The sequence below is a fragment of the Argiope bruennichi genome, chromosome 2, assembly GCF_947563725.1.
Source record: "Argiope bruennichi chromosome 2, qqArgBrue1.1, whole genome shotgun sequence".
NCBI lineage: Eukaryota > Metazoa > Arthropoda > Arachnida > Araneae > Araneidae > Argiope > Argiope bruennichi.
In genome coordinates this window covers 137,801,433-137,823,051 of record NC_079152.1, presented here as the reverse complement: position 1 = coordinate 137,823,051, position 21,619 = coordinate 137,801,433, and the positions used below count along the sequence as shown (strand labels likewise).

Sequence of the window (21,619 nt, the reverse complement as noted above, 5' to 3'; positions counted from 1 at the left end):
GCAAACATATAATTTCTTCAAGTATTTATGTCGTGTACTCGCCTATGGTACACGGTTTCTTTTACTGTGATTGAAAAAAACTACTCTCCTTGAAAAAATAACTATAACATTTATTTCTACGACAAGACAAGCTATTCTATATACATATTAAGTTTAAATGACTGCATTTCCGAAAGTAAACAGTTCAGTATCTTTTCAGCTGCTGATCACAACGCTGATCCGTTTTTCAAGTTTTTCCAAGTTGTTGTTGTTTCAATCCGGAGTTGAGTTGTTACTCGCTTCGTCGAAGATTGCGGATTCACGCTACACTCCCACCTTTTGGGTTTTTCTTTTCAAGAAAACTCAAAATGTTCTTTAGTCCAAACAGTTCACAGGTCCAGCCAATTGGGAACTTGAATCTTTCGGCCGAAACGGGTTTTCATGGTATTTAGATTTGACAGAGACGTTTCGTCCGATTCTGGTAGCTCAGGATGTTCAACATATTGCTGTTGTACTGCCTCTTCTTTTTCATCTTCAACTCCAGATGCTCTCTTCTCTAGTAGATTCTCTACTGAAGGCGTTTGAACTTCAAGTGCGTAGAGACGCTGTACAGGTCTCAGAAATTCACCTTTCTTTGTTTTTACTTTCACAAGACGAACTGAACCGTCCTTACCAGGGAATATTTCTGTTATTTTCCCCAGAGGCCAATTCAGACGTTTTTGATTGGTTACTTCGACAATAACCACGTCTCCCACCTTGTAATCGTGGGTTTTTATCATTTTCTTAGTTTGTTGCCTCAGCTGCCACAAGTATTCCAGTCGGAATCGATTTCTGAGATCTTCTTGCAGTTTACACCTATACAGTCGCCATTTGCAAAAATACTCAGGAGATAGTTCCAAGTGGTCAAGATCTGGAATTCCATTTTCTCTACGTTTTCTGATGAATGGTGTTATAGGTTCCAAATCATGGTGTTCAGAAACGTAGGTAATGGGTCTTGAATTTACGATGTCTTCGCAATAGCATAGAATCACATTCAATTCTTCGTAACTCAGGCATGCTCGGCTTAGAACTTTCTTCAGAAGGTATTTTACTAGGGCAATAAGGCGCTCCCACCATCCTCCCCACCATGGAGCTGATGGTGGTATAAATTTCCAAATATTTTCCTTCTTTTTCCCTTCTTCATTTTGACTCAGCTTCATCCATCGAGGTATTTTGACCTCTGAAAGATTCTTTATACTCTTCAGCCAGTTCCAAAATAGTTTCGATAGACCTTCTGGCAGGGCATCATCCCATTTAAGTCCAAGATTCCAGGATTCTTGAAGCATAAACTTTGGAATGATGGTTACAGGAGAAGATATACCCAAAGGGTCAAATATACTCTGAGCCAAAGAAAGCAGATCTCTTTTAGTAAGAACCAGATTTTCATTTTTCGGACAGTTTATGATACAAGACAGAGTATCTTGTTTTAGGTCCCAGTTTAGACCCAATAAGGATACAGTTTGGTATTTGTCGGGTTGATCGATAATTTCAAGTGAAGCATTTGATTCCCAGCCTCGTAGATTGAATTTTCCTAAAGACATCAACGCTTGCGATTCAGCTATAAATTTATCTGCTTCATCTATATTCTTCAAACTGCAGACACAATTATCCACATAAAATGAATTCTTCAAAATTTCCTCAGTATCCAAGAGCTCTTCAGGTGCTTTTTCCAGATGGCAATTCAAAGTTGCCGCTAAAACGGATGGACTGCAGGTGACACCAAACACAACTCTACGATGTCTGTAGATTTTCATTCCCTTGTCTTTGGTTTTCCATAAAAATCGCAGATAATCCTTGTACCTCTCTCTGATTCCGATCTGAAGAAATGCCTTCTCAATGTCCGATGCTATTCCAGCAGGAAATTTCCGGAGACGATTCAGTAGGGAAGGAACAAGTTCAATTAAATTAGGACCGCTTTCTAAGTAGGCATTCAGTGAGGGTGTACCCTTTATATATGCGGATGCATCGAAAACTGGTTTCACTTTCGTAGTAATGCTGTTCTCTTTAAAAACAGGCCTGTGCGGAAGATAGTATGCATTTAACTCTTTTTTATTTTCACTTTCTTCAATGACATCGTCAGCAATCCGTTTTTTAAAGACATCTGCATATAATCCAACCTTCTCGCTTTCTACAAGTTTTTTATAAACAGAAGAAAGTTGTTTCTCGGCCATTTGCCTGTTGTCAGGGAGCCAGGATGATTCTAACACCCAAGGTAAGGCGACTTTGTACCTTCCTTCCTCATCAATCGTCAGAGTGTTTCGAAAATAATCTGAAGTACCTTGATGCATTTCAGTCTTCTTTTTCGATTCAGTAGGATCAGTAATTCCAATGGCTTCTAATTTACATAAGTCACTTATATTACAATCTTTTATAAGTAAGTTTGTCACTGTCATGCTTATAGAGTCTGAACTGCTTGGTGCTCTTCCCATAAGTGTCCAACCAAGCAAAGTCTCAGTGGCAGTTAATCCACAAGTTAAATTGAGGATTTTTCCAGTCATCAATTTTCCTGCTATGTCAGCACCAATAAGCAAATGGATTGTTGATGAAGAACAAGATGGTAAACATTCTTGATCCGTTAGATGGATTCCATTATCCTCTAGTTCCTTTGACCAAAATCCGGTTGATATCTGACAAATTTCGGCACAGATTTTCTCTTGGTCAAATGCGTTAAAAGTGCAATGATAATTTTTGTTAAAATCACTTACAAAAATCTTGTATTCTGAATGTTTCTGAGGATTTTGCATCCCTCCAAACAAAGTATGAATAAGAGTTGTTTCTTTTAATGCAGGATACTTCATTTTCTTAGCAGCTTCTTTCGTAATATAAGATTTCTGGCTTCCAGTGTCTATGAGGGCCCTCACAGCAAAATCCTGTGTTTCTCCTCGAAGAACCACGACCAGGGTTTGTAGAAACACACTTGTAGAACATGTGGGATTGGTCAATGTATTGAACTGTCCAAAATTGATTGAACTTTCCGTTGCTTCTTGAGAGTTAGAAGACTCAACGGTCTTTCTATCAGGGCACATCACAGCATGATGTCTTTGACCACAAATTCCACAATTCACTTGGACCCTGCATAGCTTTGACACGTGACCGTTACTTAGACATCTGAAACAGCAACCTCTTTTCTTCAATCGGTTCATTTTCTCACTTAAATCCAAATTTCGAGCAACATGACATTCTTTGGATTCATGATTGTTCTTGTCACAAAATGCACACTTCAAAACAGATTTTTGGTTTCCTGAAAAAAGTCCCGCAGCTGTGGGCAAGTCTCTTTTAATCTTTATATTTTTGTTATTTTCTTTCAAAGAGAAGCCTTCCATAGCAAGAGCTATCCTGTCCTCATTTTCAACTTCGTTCTTCAAAAATTTCATCAAACTTTCCAATCGAGATTCTTTTGTGTCATCTTTTTCATCCAATCCTCTATCATTTCTCCGCCAGGCTCTTAAAACTTCTTCACTTAAACAAGACTCAACCAAGGGAAACAACATGGCCGCATACTTTGCTGTAGTAACGCCAAGAGTTTCTAATGATCTCAGCTGGGTTTCAAGTCGATCATAAACAGTTGATAATTCAACATGTTTCTCTTTTAGATTAAATGCGAGTGTCAATTTTAACAATTCTCTAACGTAATATTCAACCAATAAATCATCTCTGCCGAATCTAGATTTCAGACAATCAATCGCCTTGCAATAATTTCCGGAGGTAGGGGGAAAACTTTCAACTAATTCCCTCGCTCTGGAATTCGGAATAGTTGCTTGGACTAAGTATTGAAACTTGTCGGTTTCATCGATATCGTTGTCTTCATCAATTTTTACGAATTGTCCCCAAAACGGCAGCCAATCTTTAATTTCCCCGCCAAATTTCTTCAGTTCCAAACGAGGCAGCTTGAATTTCCGCTTTTCACCGCCAACTGAAGATAATGTATCAGCGTTAACAGTGGGATTAGTTTTTCGATCCACTAATAAACTCATCCTTTTAAAATTAAGTGAATACTCATCTGCTGAACGAGATTCTTTTTCAATATCGTCTTCATTTATGTCTTCAGACATCAACAAAAGATTCAAAATATCTTCATTTAATTGCAAAAGTTCATTATTTTTCTCGCCAAGCAGTTGGAAGGTTGCCAAACAATCTAAATCATCTGCAATGTTTACTTCCGTTTTCGCTGACTCATCTAAATGATTAAACAATCTAGTAAATGCGGATCTAACTGTTTTTCGTTTAAGCTTTAAAGCTTCCATAATTTTTCTGAAACAGTTATTCTTCAAAGTATCGACAAATTTCTAATAACAAATAATTTATCGTCAAAAAAATTCACTTGCCTTTCGAATCGTTGATTTCAAATCACAGTCCTGTCGCGGACGCCATGTCGTGTACTCGGTACACGGGTTCTTTTACTGTGATTGAAAAAAACTACTCTCCTTGAAAAAATAACTATAACATTTATTTCTACGACAAGACAAGCTATTCTATATACATATTAAGTTTAAATGACTGCATTTCCGAAAGTAAACAGTTCAGTATCTTTTCAGCTGCTGATCACAACGCTGATCCGTTTTTCAAGTTTTTCCAAGTTGTTGTTGTTTCAATCCGGAGTTGAGTTGTTACTCGCTTCGTCGAAGATTGCGGATTCACGCTACAATTTAAAATCTAAACTCTTAATAACAGTATCTATAGAACATATCTTCCAGAAATTTCACTGTAAGATTTTTTTTTTATTTTAGTTCATTTTTTTAGTTAGTATCTAATTTCGATTTGAATTATTGTAAGGCAATTTGGCATTAGGTTTAGCTTGAAAAATGTCTTTCTTAAATAAAAGTAAAAAGGCAGACCTAATCTGTCTAGCAGAAGATTTAGGTGAGTCGCCAGACGAAACCATGTCTAAAGTAATTCTGAAAGAATTAATTTTAGCTAGTAAACATTATAACGAGGAAGAGGCAAAAGAATATTTAGAAGTTATCGTAGCTGGAAGGTTAGAACAGGAACAAAAACTTGAAAATGAAAATAAACTAAAACAAGAGAGGGAAAAGGAAAAGTTTGCACTCGAAAAACTTCGTCTAGAAGTGGAATTATCCAGGATCAATCAAAGTTTGGTTCAAAATAGTGATCAAGTCGTGCTTGCAAAATCATTAGATGAAATAGTTAGGATGGTTAGGCTCTTAACAGTTAAAGTTCCTAGTAAGTCAGACGGATGGGACTATTTCTTTTCAAGCTTAGAAAAGGCATTTGTAAATGAAAATGTTAGTTATGAATTTAAACCAAAAGTGTTGCTTTGTTTATTAGGAGACAAAGTGTCTAATTTGTTAGTTAATATAGAAGAAGGCGAATTAAAAAATTATGAATCTTTGAAGAAAATAGTATTACAGGAATACGAACCTTCACCGAAATTGTGTTTAGAAAATTTTCGCAAAGCTAAACGTAACAACGATGAAACATTTTCTCAATTTGCATCTCGGTTAACATCCATGTGGGTGTATTATTGCAAATCAAGGGGTGCTAGTGATTTTGAGACTGTAAATCAACTCATTGTAGCAGATAAAATGTTCCAAACATTGGATTCCGAAACGGCAACCCATATAGGTGTGCTACAGGGGGAAAGTTGGTTTAAGCCAAAGGAAATGGGTAAACGTTGTGATGTATTCTATGCATCCAAGGGTAAATCCTATGACGGGTCAGTGAGAGCCAAAAGAAATGATTATGATGAAAGAGGTTTTCAGGGTAATTGGGGAAAACAACAGTTCAATGAGAAGAAGACCGATAATAGTAATTTTTGCCCTAAGAAAAATTTTGAAAAATCAAAAATCACAGAAGTTAGAAAGCTAACTTGTTACACTTGTGGCTCCGATAAACATTTTAGACGAGATTGTCCGAAAATTAAGGGAGCAGACTATAAAAAGATTAAGGTAAACAAGGTTTCCGCTGAGGGTGCAGAAGCAGAATCAAAAGGGGAAACAGTAGCTGCTAGGGTGGATTTACTCGGTAAAGTAATTCCTAGGCATGCTATTGAAGACAAACTTTGTAAATTGACAAAGGTATCTGTCAGTGTAGCTGGGAAACTAGCCGAAGCATTAGTGGATTCTGGCACGGAAATTACAGTTGTCAAAAGGGACTTAGTTCCTGAAGTTTCAGTCGAAGGTGCTTCTACAGTATATTTGAAGGGTATTTTTGGTCCGGCGGTTAAATGTCCTTTAGTGTACGTTCCGTTAAGTCTCGCTACTGGTGGCCAAGTTAATGTGGTGCATCAGCAAGTTTTATGTGCTTTAGCAGATGTTTTGGTGGAGGATGTGTTGCTTCCACCGGATATTCTAAACATGTTGGGAGGGGCCCGGAGTGAAGGAAATTCACTGGCTCAGAACTCTCAGGAATTGAGGGGTGATCTGCAGGAGAAAGCACAGGATAGCATTATCTTTGAGAAAACTCAAAGTGAAATTACTTCATGTGGGAATGAAGTGGGAACGGTTAATAATAAGGATGAGAAAGTAACCACTGAGACGGTTAAGGGAAGCATGGTCGCTGATACTTTTCGCTCTGAGCAGGAACAGTGTGTCGAATTAGCAACGGCTTGGAAGCATGCTAAAGAAGGCAAAAGTAACTACTATGAGGTAGACGGTTATCTGTTTCACAGAGACAAAATACTCGGGGAGAGTATTGGGCAACTGGTAATTCCAAAGTGTAGACGCGGTGAGGTACTCAGACTTGCTCATACCTCAGTGTTTAGTTGTCATATGGGTTCTAAAAAGACTCTAGAACGAATCAAGTACTCTTTCTTCTGGGAAGGTATGCGGACGGATGTCAAAAAATTTTGCGACTCATGTAAAGAGTGTCAACTCACTCAGACTGTTAAGACTAGTGACAGAACGCCAATTACGCCTGTCGTGAGGCCTGAATTACCATTTCAGGTAGTGAATGTAGACCTTATAGGTCCAATTGATCCTCCTAGTGCGAAAGGACATAAATACATATTATGTCTGGTTGATCAACATACTAGGTGGGGCGAAACCATACCGTTGACTAGTCTGAATGCTAAGGCAACATGTGAAGCTTTGTTAAGTATATTTTCAAGGACAGGTATTCCTAATGTTATCGCGTCTGATAACGGGACCAATTTCACGGCAGAACTGACTAAAGAGTTTGAAAAACGAATAGGGAGCAGTCCAAGATTCTCTACCCCTGGATATCCACAATCAAATGGGTTGGTGGAGAGGTTTAATAGAACTTTAAAAAACATGTTGCATAATGTAGTCAGGGAAGAAGGTAGGGGATGGCATTTACAAATTCCTTATGTGCTGTGGGCGTACAGAGAAATACCTCATTCAACTACAGGTGTGTCGCCATTTCAGTTACTCTATGGTAGACCACCACAAGGTTCTTTGTCTATCCTAAAATCTACTTGGACAGGAAAATTTAATAATGTACAATTAAATAGTACTTCCGTTTCCAAATACCTGGAAAATTTAAAATCAAAACTAGAGAAGGCTGCAGAGCAGGCTAAGCTTGTTTCAGCAGTACAACAGGAAAATGCGGCGTATTATCACAATTTAAGATCGTCTAACCGAGTGTACAAAGTCGGAGATCAGGTGATAGTATTAATACCTGATTCGACTAATAAATTATTTACCAGATGGCAAGGTCCTGCAACTATCGTTGAGAAACGTAATCCCCATTCTTTTTCAGTTAAAATGTCGGATGGTTCTACCAAGCACATTCATCAAAATAAGTTAAAACATTACATAGCTAGTTCTAACTCTATAAATGTCATTTTTGAGGAAGAAAAAGAATTCGGGCATGTTGAAACTTTACCAACCGCTACCAAAGAATCTGAATTTTTCGAAATTCTTGATAATCTTGAAATTAAACATGTAGACAATTCTCAGTTAGAAACTCTTAAAAATTTAATCGTTAAATTTAAACGCATCTTTACTAAACCCGTGCAACCAGCTGCGGTTGGCACTCATAAAATTGAACTATTGCCCAATACGGTACAGAAAAAGCCTCATTGTTATAGTGTTCCTATTGCATACAGAAAGGAAGTTGAACGTCAAGTTCAAGAACTTTTAGAATTAGACTTGATAGAACCTTCGGTATCCGAAATTGCTCATCCGATTGTTTGCGTTGCTAAAAAGGATTCTTCAATGAGAATGCGCATTGATTTTAGAGCATTAAATGCAGTCACCAAAGTTCCAGTCTTTCCCATGAAAGATTTGCAAGAATTGATATTCACTGCAGGGTCAGGCCATTGGTTAAGTAGCTTAGATCTTTTAAAGGGATATTGGCAAATAAAAATGGACGAGGAAAGTAAACGGTTGACGGCGTTTGCTACGCATAATGCTGTGTACCAGTGGAAGACCATGCCTTTCGGTCTGGCGGGAGCATCTGGTACTTTTCAACGTGAAATGAACCGTGCCTTGAAATCTCATTCAGAGTATGCGCAGGCGTACATGGATGATGTAGTCATTTATTCTAAATCTTTTAAAGAGCATCTGTTTCATTTAAAACTTATACTGACAGAATTAGATGAATTAGGATTTTCTGTACGGCTGGATAAATGTACTTTCGCCACCAAACAAATAAAATATTTAGGCCATATTATAGGTGGAGGTAGACATGGTCCAGATAAAGACAAAATTCTAGCAATACAGAAATTAGCTAGACCTACCACTAAAAAAGAGGTCAGGTCCGTATTAGGATTAATGGGATTTTACCGCACATATATACCAAAATTTGCGGAAATATCCACTCCACTCACGGAATTAACCAAGAAGAATAAGCCAAACAAGGTAAGTTGGGGGGAAGAAGAACAAAACTCGTTTGAGAAACTGAAAGAATTACTCTGTGAGGTTACTAGTCTTGCTACCCCTGATGCCAACTTGCCATTCCAGATACACTGTGATGCGTCTGATCATGGTGTAGGATGCTGTTTAACTCAGCAAGATGCTGACGGGTCTTACAAACCAATAGCTTTTGCCAGCCAAAAATTCAACGCTGCACAAAAGAATTGGGCAAGCATTGAGAAAGAGGCTTGGGCAGTGCTATATGGTCTGAATAAATTCGATAAGTGGATTTATGGTGCTAAGGTGGAGATCATATCTGATCACAATCCTCTTAAATATCTGAACCAAACCACTCCTAAAAGTCCAAAGCTAACCCGTTGGGCTCTAGCTCTACAAAGGTGGAATCATTCCACCACACATAGACCTGGTGTACAGCATCGAGGTGCGGACGCTCTATCACGACTGAAATAATTCATCACTTGTACAAAAAAAAAAAAAAAAAAAGTTATGTCTGTATTTTTGATATTTGCATATGTACGAAACCAGTATACATGTTATATTAGTTTTTATCATTTTGAATTTATTTGTTTTTGATTTTGTAAGTAGGTTATAGTGTTTTTGTATATTTATATATTATTCATGCATGTAATAAAATCAGCCACTGTGGGCTAATTTTATGCTTAGGTGGGGCGTGTAAGACATGCCAATTTTGGCAACCCTTCTCACCCCTGAGAGTAACCCCGCTTGCCTAACGGAAGTGGGGGAGGAGAAAGAGAGAGAGAGGGAGAACTGGCTGAGAGGCAGCAGAGGAAGGTCGCTCTGCTAGATCGTGATGTTGTTTCTTGTAATATTTTCATAATGTTGTGTCGTAATCTGTGCTGTGTCCCTTATGAACCTGTGAATAAAAATTTTGGGACTAAAAAGGAGTGATCACTGTCTCTACCGCTCATACAAAAGAAACCCCTCGCCAAAGAAAGGGTTTTTACACCTTCTTTTCTTTCAGAGATGTCGGCTCAGGGCGCCGACATCTCTGAAATGCGTTTCATAGCGTAATGTCGATGCGGGGAGTTGTTCCTTTGCCGATTTCAGATTGAAGGGAATCCGGGATTCTTTTTATTCCTTTTCTACTTACAACGTATTTGACGACTTTAAGATTTTACATTAATATCGTACATAAAATTGAAATCAACTGACTCCTTCGATGTCTTTTTGGTACATTCACCTAAGAATGATCGATCGTTTATTAATTTTTAAGCATTATGAATAATTTTTTTCAACACATTTTTCAGTATTTCAAGGTTAAAATATCAATACTGAGGAAACTTGAGATTCTATTTACTTGAATTTGTAATTGCAGTTTTTGATAATTCTATCTCATTTCTGCTGTTTTTTATAACGAAGCATTGTCAAGTCTTCATCATGAGGTTTCATGGTACCTTAATGTGAAACTGATTAACTTTATATTAATAAAATAAAAAGAAAATATCTTTTTTTTTTTAAGTTGATTTTTTTCCCACGTATTATACAACAAAGAGGTCTTATATTCTTTTTTGTTAATATATTTTGAAAAAAAATATTATCGTGTAAATATTTCTCATACAAATACATACTTTTATAGATGTGATTTCTAAGATCGTTGTAAAGGAAACCATTCATTTCTTCTATAAAATTAGAAAGAATCATTAGATGAATGGATTATTCTAAGCATAACTAATTTTATTCTCCTTTTATAGGCTTTTTTGTATTCTTAAAAAAGTATTTTGAAACAATATAAACTTTTTTTTTTCCTTAAATGTCTATTTTAAATCAAATTTGTAAGGATGGGCGACGTAATATATCTATGCATTGCTCTGAAATGCGATTCTTTTAAAACTGATTATCTCCATTTCCTACATTGTTTAATATTTGCTACATTGTTTACTACTTTTAAGTGCCACAAATTGGGAAAAGATATTGTTTTACCCTTCTGCAGATTTTCCGCCCAGTAGAAATGATTCCATCGGGGCCAATTCATGTGACGTAAAAGTCACATGTCATGAACTTCTGCGCATAAGTTTCATCCGCACCGCTTTCGTCGACTAGTCTGCCATTAACGTTCTCCGCCAAGTATGAAGCGGATTTTTTGTTTGCATTTGAAGTAATAATTTTGAGTCATTTTCTTTCCTGAGTCTTTTCAAGTTTTGAGGTGGTTGTCCGACGTCACCTATGAAGTAGCCGATTTCGACCCTAGTTCAAGAAGGCGGAAACCGAAGGAAGTTGTCCACGTCTTACGCATGCAGCCATACCATGCCCCAGAAGAACAAGACGACCAACATTCTTATGAAAGTATGGAAGTTCCGGAAAGAGACATTTCTCAAGAGACAACTCCCTGTGAAGACGCGACGCCTTATACTGGCCCTGTGACTCGATCAAAATAACGATTACTTCAATACCGGTATTTTGAGCCATTTGTACAATTTTGTAATACCGGTATTCACAAGTTTAAATACCGTTTTTTCGGTATTTACTAGAAATTTTTAAATTGTCTCCACTATATGTTCAGGGATCGCGAACATAGCAAAATAATATAAGTTTTTGTTTTTATGTCTCCCTAACGAGCGAAACTAATTAGCTAATTAACGGCTTAATTAATTTCGTAAATCTAAATTACCGAAACATGGATTATCCCTGAAAAAAGATATTGTATCCAAAACGACTGATGGAGCAACAGTTATGAAAAAAGTTGGAAAGTTGATTGGTGCAAATCAGCAATTGTGCTATGCACATGGAATTCAATTAGGAGTAATAGATGTATTATACCAAAAAAATAAAGAACAAAAGAATCCAAATATTGTGGATATAGAAACTTCGGATTCAATTTTGAAGAGAGTAAGAGTGAGAGTGATACTGACAATGAAGATAATGATAATGCAATTGTGGAAGAAGATAGTGCTAATGAGGATGAAAAATTAACCCATCAAGATTTGCTTCCTATAATATATAAAGTTCGAAAAATTGTCAAGATATTTAAACGTTCCTCCTTAAAAAATGATATTTACTAAAATATATACTAATTGAAAATAAAACAGAATATATGTTAATATTATATTCTAAAATACGTTGGAAAAGTTTACTCCTAATGATGGAACGATTTTTGATACTGAGAAATCCAATCCAAAAAGCAATAATCGAATTTTTCAGATAGTGAATTCAACTTAATATCCAGGACTATATTAGCTCTACTTCCAATAAAACTGACTATTGGAGCATTATGTCGGAGAGATTGTAATTTATTAACAGCTAATGCAACAATAAATTTCATGTTTCAGTCACTGAAAGAACAGCACACATCACTATCTGAAGTATTATATATTACATTGAAAAATCGCACAGAAGAAAGGCATACCGAAATAGAAAATGTCTTATGGTATTTACATAATTATAATGAATTTAAAAATGAAAAAGAAGAAAAGAAAATAACCAATTCAAATCTGATTAAGTTTAGAGTAAATTTTCTTAAAATTTTTTTACCCACAAACCTATTCACATTCAGAAGAATTCGATTCAGTTATCGAATATTATGATGACACTAATGTCGATAGTGAAAAGGAATTGTCTCTTGAACAAAAATTAGAACTAGCGATAAATAAAAAAAAATTCAACGAACCAAAATACAATACAGAAATCAGCTATATCCAAAACCATCCGACGAGAAATCGATTTATTTGAAGATTAGGGATTTAGTGCTAAATACTTGGAAAAAGTATATCGTACATTGCTTACAGTACTAACTAGCGTAGCACCAACTAGCGTAGATACCGAAAGAGCATTTTCGACAGCTGGTAATTTTTATACAAAATTACTTTTCAGGTTTAATGACAGTACAATCAATGCATTATGTTTTCTAAGATCACATTTCAAAAATTTATAATAGTACCACAGACTAAATAGTGATATTTACACTTTTTTTTTTTTTGTGATTTAAATAAAAAAGATGTTTTTTTACTTTTTTCTGATTCTTTATATACTGTTATCTATACTTATATAAAGCTCAGTGTGTGTGTGTGTGTGTGTGTGTGTGTGTGTTGGCGCTCTACAGGCCAGACCGTTTGACCTACAGCTACCAAATTTGGTACATGTATACCTTGGAGAATGTCCACCTGGGGCTCTTTTTTTTTTGAATTTTTAATTAGAATTTTAACTATTAATTAAAAACTAATGTTCCCGCCAAAAAATCTTTTCATTTTCCCCACCGCCAAATGAGTAAGGCTTCAGTTTTTTTCTTCTTCCAACAATAATGAGGCTAGGCTTAACATTTTTCGGCCGATTATTTCAAACGATTCTGTTTATTTTCTTAATGTTTGATGCATTTAAAATTAAAAATTGTTAATTAATAGATCTTTCAGATTCATTCTGAAGTACTTTTGAATTAAAATAAAACAGAATAAAGGAAATAAAAAATTTCTAATCTGCATAACGTTACCCCAACTAGCGTAGAAAAATTCACGCATTTGCATTACCATAACTGGTGTTGAAAATTCACGCATGCGCATTGTGTTCTGATTGTTGACAACGGATACGGACGTTTTGAAGGCTTAACCTGTTTTCGACCGATTATTTTAAACGATTCTGTTTATTTTCTTAGAGTTTCAGGCATTTAAAACTAAACATTGTTAATTAATTGATCTCTTCATGATAAATCGGAGAAAATTTTGTAGAAAACTTCTTGAGATATTACATAAATTAAGAAAGATATTCTTTAGTGCCCATAAAGTTTAGTTTAAATATTCAGCGACTCTGTTTTCAGTACTCATATTAAAAAAAATGCTTCGTTTCAGTAAAAAAAATCCTTATATTAATTGCAATTTAACCATTTCCACTTTAACTTAAAGCATAAATTCTACGGAAGCTAAAAGAAAATTAGAGAGATACATATTACGTTATGGTTGAAGGCCTTTATAATATTATAAATGAATTATATGAGTATTAAAATTTGTAGCTTTAAAATATTTTGATGAAGAAGCTATTAAAATAGGAGTTACATAAAATATTTAATTATTTAAATTTTAATGTGCATTTAGATTGGTGAACCGGCTGGTCGCCAAAAGCGGTTAGTAATTTATAAGTTACAAATTATTTTTTGTGATATTTATACACTAATAAAACTGGCAAATAAAACAAAGAAACACCTGTGTTTTCTTTCCTTTTCTAAAATTTCTAATACCGGTATCGAAATTTTGGTCCGATATTGCAATCCCTAGTTGTTATTGAAAGGGGGCACAAAATTCTGTTGGGGACCTGAACAAGTGGAAGCTTTTAATAACTTAAAGCACACACCGACGCGAGTGGATACGGAATCGGCGCAGTATTGGTCCAAATCCAAGATGGGAAGGAAAAAGTAATAGCTTATGCATCGCGTACTCTGACGAAGGCTGAGCGAAACTATGGGGTCAATTCATGTGACGTAAAAGTCACATGTCATGTACTTCTTGCGCATGGCATTTAAGTTTCATCCGCACCGCTTTCGTCAAGCAGTCTGCCATTAACGTTCTCCGCCAAGTATGAAGCGGATTTCTTGTTTACATTTAAAGTTATAATGTTTGAGTCCTTTTCTTTGCTCTTATTATGTGTTAACAGAGGAAATACTGGTGTGCTGATGGATGCATGCTTTAATGCGAAACACAAGAGTGACTGTCATGATAAAATGTTTTCTTATTTTCTTTTCAACAATCCTGACTTGGGTTGATAGCTTTGGTACAGATTTTTTCAAGCCTTCGAAGTCGGTGATATGCTCCGATCATTTTGAAGAATTCATTCAGTGTGTGTCCATTTATTAAATATAGCTGTTCCAGTAATTTGTTAGAAAAACTCTTCGAAGCGATTTGCCATCAAAAACATGAGTACATTTCTAATTTACTTTATTCACATTTGATGAAATTTCTGATAATTTTGAATATGCTTAGAAGGTTTTAAAATGTTTACATGAATATTACATTGCATTTTTCTAAAAATTTTATCTAAATTTAATTAATGTAAGTAAACAAATTCCTGTTGCAAAAATAACAACTGCTATAATGCTAAACTTAGGTGGAAGTGAATAAATTTCTTAAAGATTTATTTAATAAGTGAATCTTTTACTAACTACTGAAAATCCAATTTTCTTATTGACTGTTATAATATATATATAATTGATGTATTTTATTAAAAGTGCTCTTAATTTGATAAATTGAATGCTATATATATATATATATATATTTAAGTTTTGAAAAAACACATGCCATTTAGTTAAGTATATAAATGCAAGAGAATTGATTACTAAGCAAAATTATATGAATTCTGATTTCAGTGGAATGTACTTTGCTTCTTCCCAGACTATTACTTTTTCTGAAATAATCGACAGGATCAGCAATTTTCAAAATCAGCTACAAGAACTTCAGAATTCTGTAAGAAAGAAAGAGATTCATTCCAGAAAATATTGGACTCTTTCTATTTTTTTAGCATATCAATTTTGAATTATAAAATTCTGTGAAAGCATAAAAGTGTTTCTTTCAACTACTCTTTATATCCTATTTTAATTCTCTCTCTCTATATATATATATATTTATCATGACATTCTTGTTTATTAAATTTACTGTATTATATGTTTTTGTTTTATTTTATGATATTCTTTCAATGTAATTTTTATCAATGTATCTTTAGCATTAAAAAATATTCATAAATGTTCTGCTTTAAAAGTATATTGTTCAACATTATGTTTTTATTAGTGATAAAAAAAACTGCTCTTTAGTATCTAGGATGTTTCTGTTGAATAAAACTGATTTCATCATTTGCATTGACATTCTTGTAATACTGTGTTTATATTATTTCTAAGTGTCTATAAAAATAAATGTTGATAAATAGTAAATAGTTTTTTTTTGAATTAGTGAATGCATTAAAACATCCATTTGATCCTATTTTTCCAAATAATTATCATATATATTTTATCTATATTTTTTTGTAATGTGTAAATAAAAATTATGAAAATGTGATTTTGTTTGTTTTCCTTTAAAGATTTCTACAAATTAAAATGAAATAACTGATTCATAAGTTCCATAAATTTAAAAAAAGGTATCTATGCCTTTTATATTTCATAATTTGAAATTGTAAACTTAATTTATTCAATATATACTAATTTGAGTTTCATGTTCTTCCCTCTGAGCAAACTGAAAACATCAAAGTTTCAATATTAATAAAAATAATTACATAAGAAAAAAATGCAATAATTTTATTAGTAAGCTTTAAAATATTAACTTATCTAAGAGTAACAATTATTTTTAAAAAGAATCCCATGCAGCAAAAGATCGTTGGCCAACCATTGGCCAAGTATCGCCCCACGGAACGAGCGAGATTGGGGCGAGATCGGAGGCGATCTCGCCCCGACATTGGTCATGTCCCCCGGTGGTACGCCGCGCGATGGTCGCCCCGACTTGTTTTCGACGAATTTGCCGATCCTTTGGCGACTTGTTATTATCACGGGCGACGTTATACCAAGCATTTCGCGACCTGTTTTATCAATGGGCGACCCAATACCAATCATTTCCCCATGTGTTTTAACAATCGGCGACCCAATACCAATCATTTCCCCATGTGTTTTAACAATCGGCGACCCAATACCAATCATTTCCCCATGTATTTTAGCAATGGGCGACCCAATACCAATCATTTCCCCATGTATTTTAGCAATGGGCAACCAAATGCCAATCAATAGGCAATTTATTTCTGAACACTTGCTGGTGTCAAATTGAAATATTAGTTTAATGGTTATTCAATTTTCTCAAACTCTAGAAACTAGTGTCATAATATTTAAAACTATCATACTTAAAAAATTTTGTCAAAAGACTGAAAATACGAGATATTTTGAATAGTTTACTTTTCTTTTTTACCTATTAATAGTAGTGTTTGTTATTTATTTTGATAAATTTAAAATTCCATAAAATACTTGTTTTCGATAAAAAATTCATGGAAAATGTCATTCTAACAATTCTTCCAACTTTTTTTTAACTATTATTATAGCATAGATTTTACCACAATCTTACCCTATAAAATGTTTAAATGACATTTTTTTACTGCTCTTTAAAAAAAATAAACAAATGTTAAAATTATCTGAAATAATTTTAAATTTGATCACCTCAACATCTATCTACATATAAGATTATTTCCTTCATTGATATTTCCTATTTATTTTCATTGTTTAATGCATGGGAAGAAATGTTAACATAATCATAGTTTCAATTATATAATTAATCAGTATGATTTTACCTGATATTAGAAATTTAAAAGTAGATGTATTATATATATTGCCTATATCATCTGTTTTTAAAAGCTATTTTATAAAAATTCGAAACAGAAAAATATATAATTCTTATTAAAAAAAAAATTTTTTTTTACTATACACACTTTTATATTGCTTAATGTGAGCAATAAACAAATAATTCCTAAAGAATAATGAATAAAACACAAATTCCTATTTTAACACCCTAAAATTTAATGCATTGGTTAAAAATAGTTTAAAACACTAAATTATATAATTCCTATTATATGTTTCTTCAATAGAAAATATTTTACAAGCACAAATTAATAAGTTACTTCAAATTTCTAATATTTTCATAATTTATGTTTAGTGAGGTTTAGATTTGTGGCAAAATAACCAAATTTGATCTATGATTAACTCTGAATATTTGAAAAATATGTTTCACAAAAATTCCATGCACAAAAATACAACACTTCTTTCACTTATGCGAAATCTTATTTATTATTAACTTACAAAGTTACTTTATGGCGTAGAAATTTTATACCTCATTACAAATGTTAGTGTTAGCTAATGTCCAATTGATAACATTTTAAAAGCACAATTTACTTCAAATTTCTAATTTTTTAAAAAATCTATGATTAGTTTGGTTTTGTTTAATGGCACAAGAACCAAATTTGATCTATGATTAACTCTGAATATTTCACAAAAACTCCATACCTAAAAAAGTAAACATTACTTTCAATTATACAAAATTTCTTTAGACAAATATTTTTTTAATTATTATTTTCCCCTCTTTATTTTTAGGAGAAAAGAAAAACAACTATGCAAAACAATTTATTTACAAAGACCTTCATTAAATAATATTTTAGAAATACAAAGTAAAATAATAATTTACTTGAAATTTTTTACTGAATTTTCTGTAATGACTTATACATTCAAGCAAAATCCTGAAACTATGACTTATAATTTAGAAGAATAAATAATATTGACACAAAGTAATTTATAAAAAATTTATTTAAACTTTATTTATTATGTAATACTTGAAGAGTTTGAAATTTCTAAAAATCCACACACATTTATATAAATATTATATATATGTATAACTGAATCTTCAGATACATATAAAAAATTATACATTTCCTTTTTCCTTTTTGCTGAACCTAGAAAACAATTATAATGGTAATTGAGATTTCGCTTCATTTAAAAGTACAAATAAAACATTTGTTGACAATTGGAGATGAGTAATTAACAAGTAAAAGAGCTTCTTTTTGCAGATTTGATGAACCTAAAAAACATATTCCTTAATTAGAATAATGATTGAGCTTTCACTTCTTTTAAAAGTACAAATAAAATATTTGTTGGCAATTGGAGATATGTAATTAAGGAGTAAAATAGATATATAGAACTTCATAAGCTTGATAATGTTTTCAATCTGATAATGAACTATATTGGCAAATATTATAATAATGTTTAGGACAATAGAGAAAAATAATATAAACTAATGGGTGTAAAATTTATGTTACTATTTTATGAAAGGTGAAATAATTATAAACTATTCACATAAGAGTATTCAAATATAACTACATAATTGCAAGTTTTAAAGATTTTTTTTTTTTTTTTTTGAAATTTACAATAAATATATTGTGCTAATCTATTTTTTTTAGCCTTATGTCGAAATAAAAATAATAACACAAATGTTATTGCAAAATCAAAACATAAGAACGCAATTTAATATTTTTTTAAAAACTTTTTTCATTAGAAATTGTTGTTAACAAAAGGAAAGGCATTGTAAATGAAATGGAAAAATATCTGCAATAATTTAAGAACAGACACACACAAAAAAAAGATAGGAAATAAAATCACTTGAAAAGAATACAAACAAGAAAAGAAATGATAATGGTCGCTTACGCCTAACGCTAATAATATCACGTGCAACTCCATGTTTCAGGTAAGCAACGAATTCGAACGGCTTCAACAAAAATAATCTTTTTTATTCACTATTTAGAATAAATAATATATTATTTACAAATATATAATAATAAAAACTTTACACTTACCAAGTTTCTTGAAATGACAGTATGCGTTGCTGGTTGAATTTCAAAATTCAATACACGCCAGGTGATTCATGGGAAATTTAGCGCCACCTAGGAAAATAGCGCCACCTAGGAAAAGCAACTTTCCCGACATCGAGGCGACTATGGGCCGATTGCTTTGAGCCGGTCTTTTTCACTAAGTCGCCGTAGGAGTTCGCCCCGATGAAAAAGCGATCTTCAGAGGCGACAGAAAAAAATATGGTCAAAATCCGATGTCGCGCCAATGCAAAGGTGACATTGGCAAAATACGGGCGGCGTATATCAGATGGCTGCGATGATTGGCCAATCGTTTAGCGACTTCTCTTGCTGCTTGGGATGATATTCATAAGATTCAACATTCAATAATATTTAAATAATAAGTAAAAAAGAACACATGTAATTTTTCAAAAACACTGCCATAGTCATTTGTCAAAAGGTATCTTTTGGATAAAAAAGGAAGGGATATGGGAAAGGAAAGAATAAAGCGGCACCAAACGAATTAAAAAGCGATGTTAATTAATTATGCAAAAACAATAATCCATTGAAAATAATAATTAAACTTTTAATATAAGAAATAAAATTATATAACTACGAAAATTTGGATTAAATAATTCAAAATAATATCTTTTTTTTGAAAAAATCAGAAGTTTTTAATAATTGATCAGCTAGCGTAATATTTACTAAACGATGGTTTCATCAACGTTATCGGCAGACATCACGAAATGCGTAGAACGGTTGAAAATTGAACAGAAACGGTTTGTTTGGTACATGGCACGTGACCGTGAATTGACCCCATTCCACAACTGAAAGAGAATACCTTGCGGCCATATGGGCTATAACTAAGTTTCGGCCATATCTCTTTGGAAAGGCTTTCAAGATCGTCACTGACCATCATTCCCTGTGTTGGCTGACAGGACTGAAGGATCCCTCTGGAAGACTCGCTAGATGGGCACTGCTACTCCAAGAATACGACGTATCAGTGGTATACAAAAGTGGAAGAAAACACAAAGATGCTAATAGTCTATCCAGAAACCTATTAAAAGTCAATGCTTCAGGGTCTGGGGACTCCATAGGTGCCACTTTATTCACTGATCTCTCAGAAGAACATATGAAAGATCCGGAATTGGCAAGAATAATAAGAGACCAACAAAGTACCGAAGCAAGCAGGCTGGAAAACTTTGAATTAGTCGGAGTCCTCTACAAGGAGAATTTTGATCCGTCCTGAAAAAAATTTCTACCAGTGATCCCGAAGCATTTACGGCTCAGTATTCTAGAATTTCTCCATGACGACCCTACATCCGGACATTTAGGATTCACCAGGACGTATGATTGAATAAGAAGGCGGTTTCATCGGCCAGGCTTGTACAGAAATGTTCGAAGATATGTGATGCACTTCCGAGAATGCCAAAGGAGAAAATCTATTCCTCAGAAGCCACCAGGTCATCTCGTGCCTATTCCACCCAGCTGCCGCTCCTTTCCATCACATCGGAATCGACCTGATAGGACGATTTCCAAAATTGGACGACGGCAACAAGTGTATTGTAGTATGCACCGATTATTTGACACGGTACGCAGTCACCAGAGCTTTACCGACGGCGGAAGCTACACAAATCGCCAAATTCCTACTAGAGGACATAATCCTGAAGCATGGAGCTCCACGAGTTATCATTACAGACAGTGGACAAGTTTTACAGTCCAAGCTAGTGTTCGATATTAATCGACTGTGCAATATCATTCATCGAATGACAACAACCTATCATCCGCAAACAAATGGCCTTACAGAGCGATTCAACAAAACGCTAGATTATATTCTTTCTACGTATGTTGATGTAGAACAGAAGAACTGGGACCAGATATTGCCGTTCGTCACATTCGCCTACAACACTGCCAAGCAGGACACGACAGGTTTTACGCCCTTCTACCTACTGCATGGGTGGGAAGCCGAAACGCCGTTGGATTCGATGTTCCCCCTCTGCCCCAACGAGTTCGGCCAAGAAGACGATTACGTGAGTCATCTGATCAATAAGGCAGAAGAATCGAGGCAATTAGCTCGTGCACGAACTCTCGAGGCTCAGCAGAAAGATCGCCGGCTTTATGGCTCCAAACATTGGATGGCGGGATACGAACCAGGGGATTTTGTGTAGATTCTTATTCCAGTTCGTAAAAAAGGGCTTTCCGAGAAGCTCCTCAAGAGGTACTTCGGCCCTTATCAAGTTTTGAGATGGTTGTCCAACGTCGCCTGTGAAGTAGCCGATTTCTACCACAGTTCAAGAAGGCGGTAACCGAAGGAAGTTGTCCACGTCTTACGCATGAAGCCATACCATGCCCCAGAAGAACAAGACGACCAACATTCTTATGAAAGTATGGAAGTTCCGGAAAGAGACATTTCTCAAGAGACAACTCCCCGTGAAGACGCGACGCCTTATATTGGCCCTGTGAATCGATCAAGAACTAGAGCCACAAAATTAAATGTCATAACATCGAGA

General features: G+C 34.3%; 2 protein-coding genes across 2 annotated transcripts; one reads left to right on the top strand and one right to left on the bottom strand.

Annotated features, from left to right (window-relative positions):
- Positions 1–368: 368 nt before the first annotated feature.
- On the bottom strand, positions 369–4,070 carry LOC129962357 (uncharacterized). Its single transcript, XM_056076104.1, has one exon. It carries the CDS (start codon positions 4,068–4,070, stop codon positions 369–371), a length of 3,702 nt encoding a protein of 1,233 aa, XP_055932079.1.
- Positions 4,071–4,820: 750 nt separating this feature from the next.
- LOC129962356 (uncharacterized) lies at positions 4,821–20,358 on the top strand. Its single transcript, XM_056076103.1, has 3 exons — positions 4,821–9,234; positions 10,971–11,191; positions 20,002–20,358. Exons 1-3 carry the CDS (start codon positions 4,821–4,823, stop codon positions 20,356–20,358), a joined length of 4,992 nt encoding a protein of 1,663 aa, XP_055932078.1.
- Positions 20,359–21,619: the final 1,261 nt, after the last annotated feature.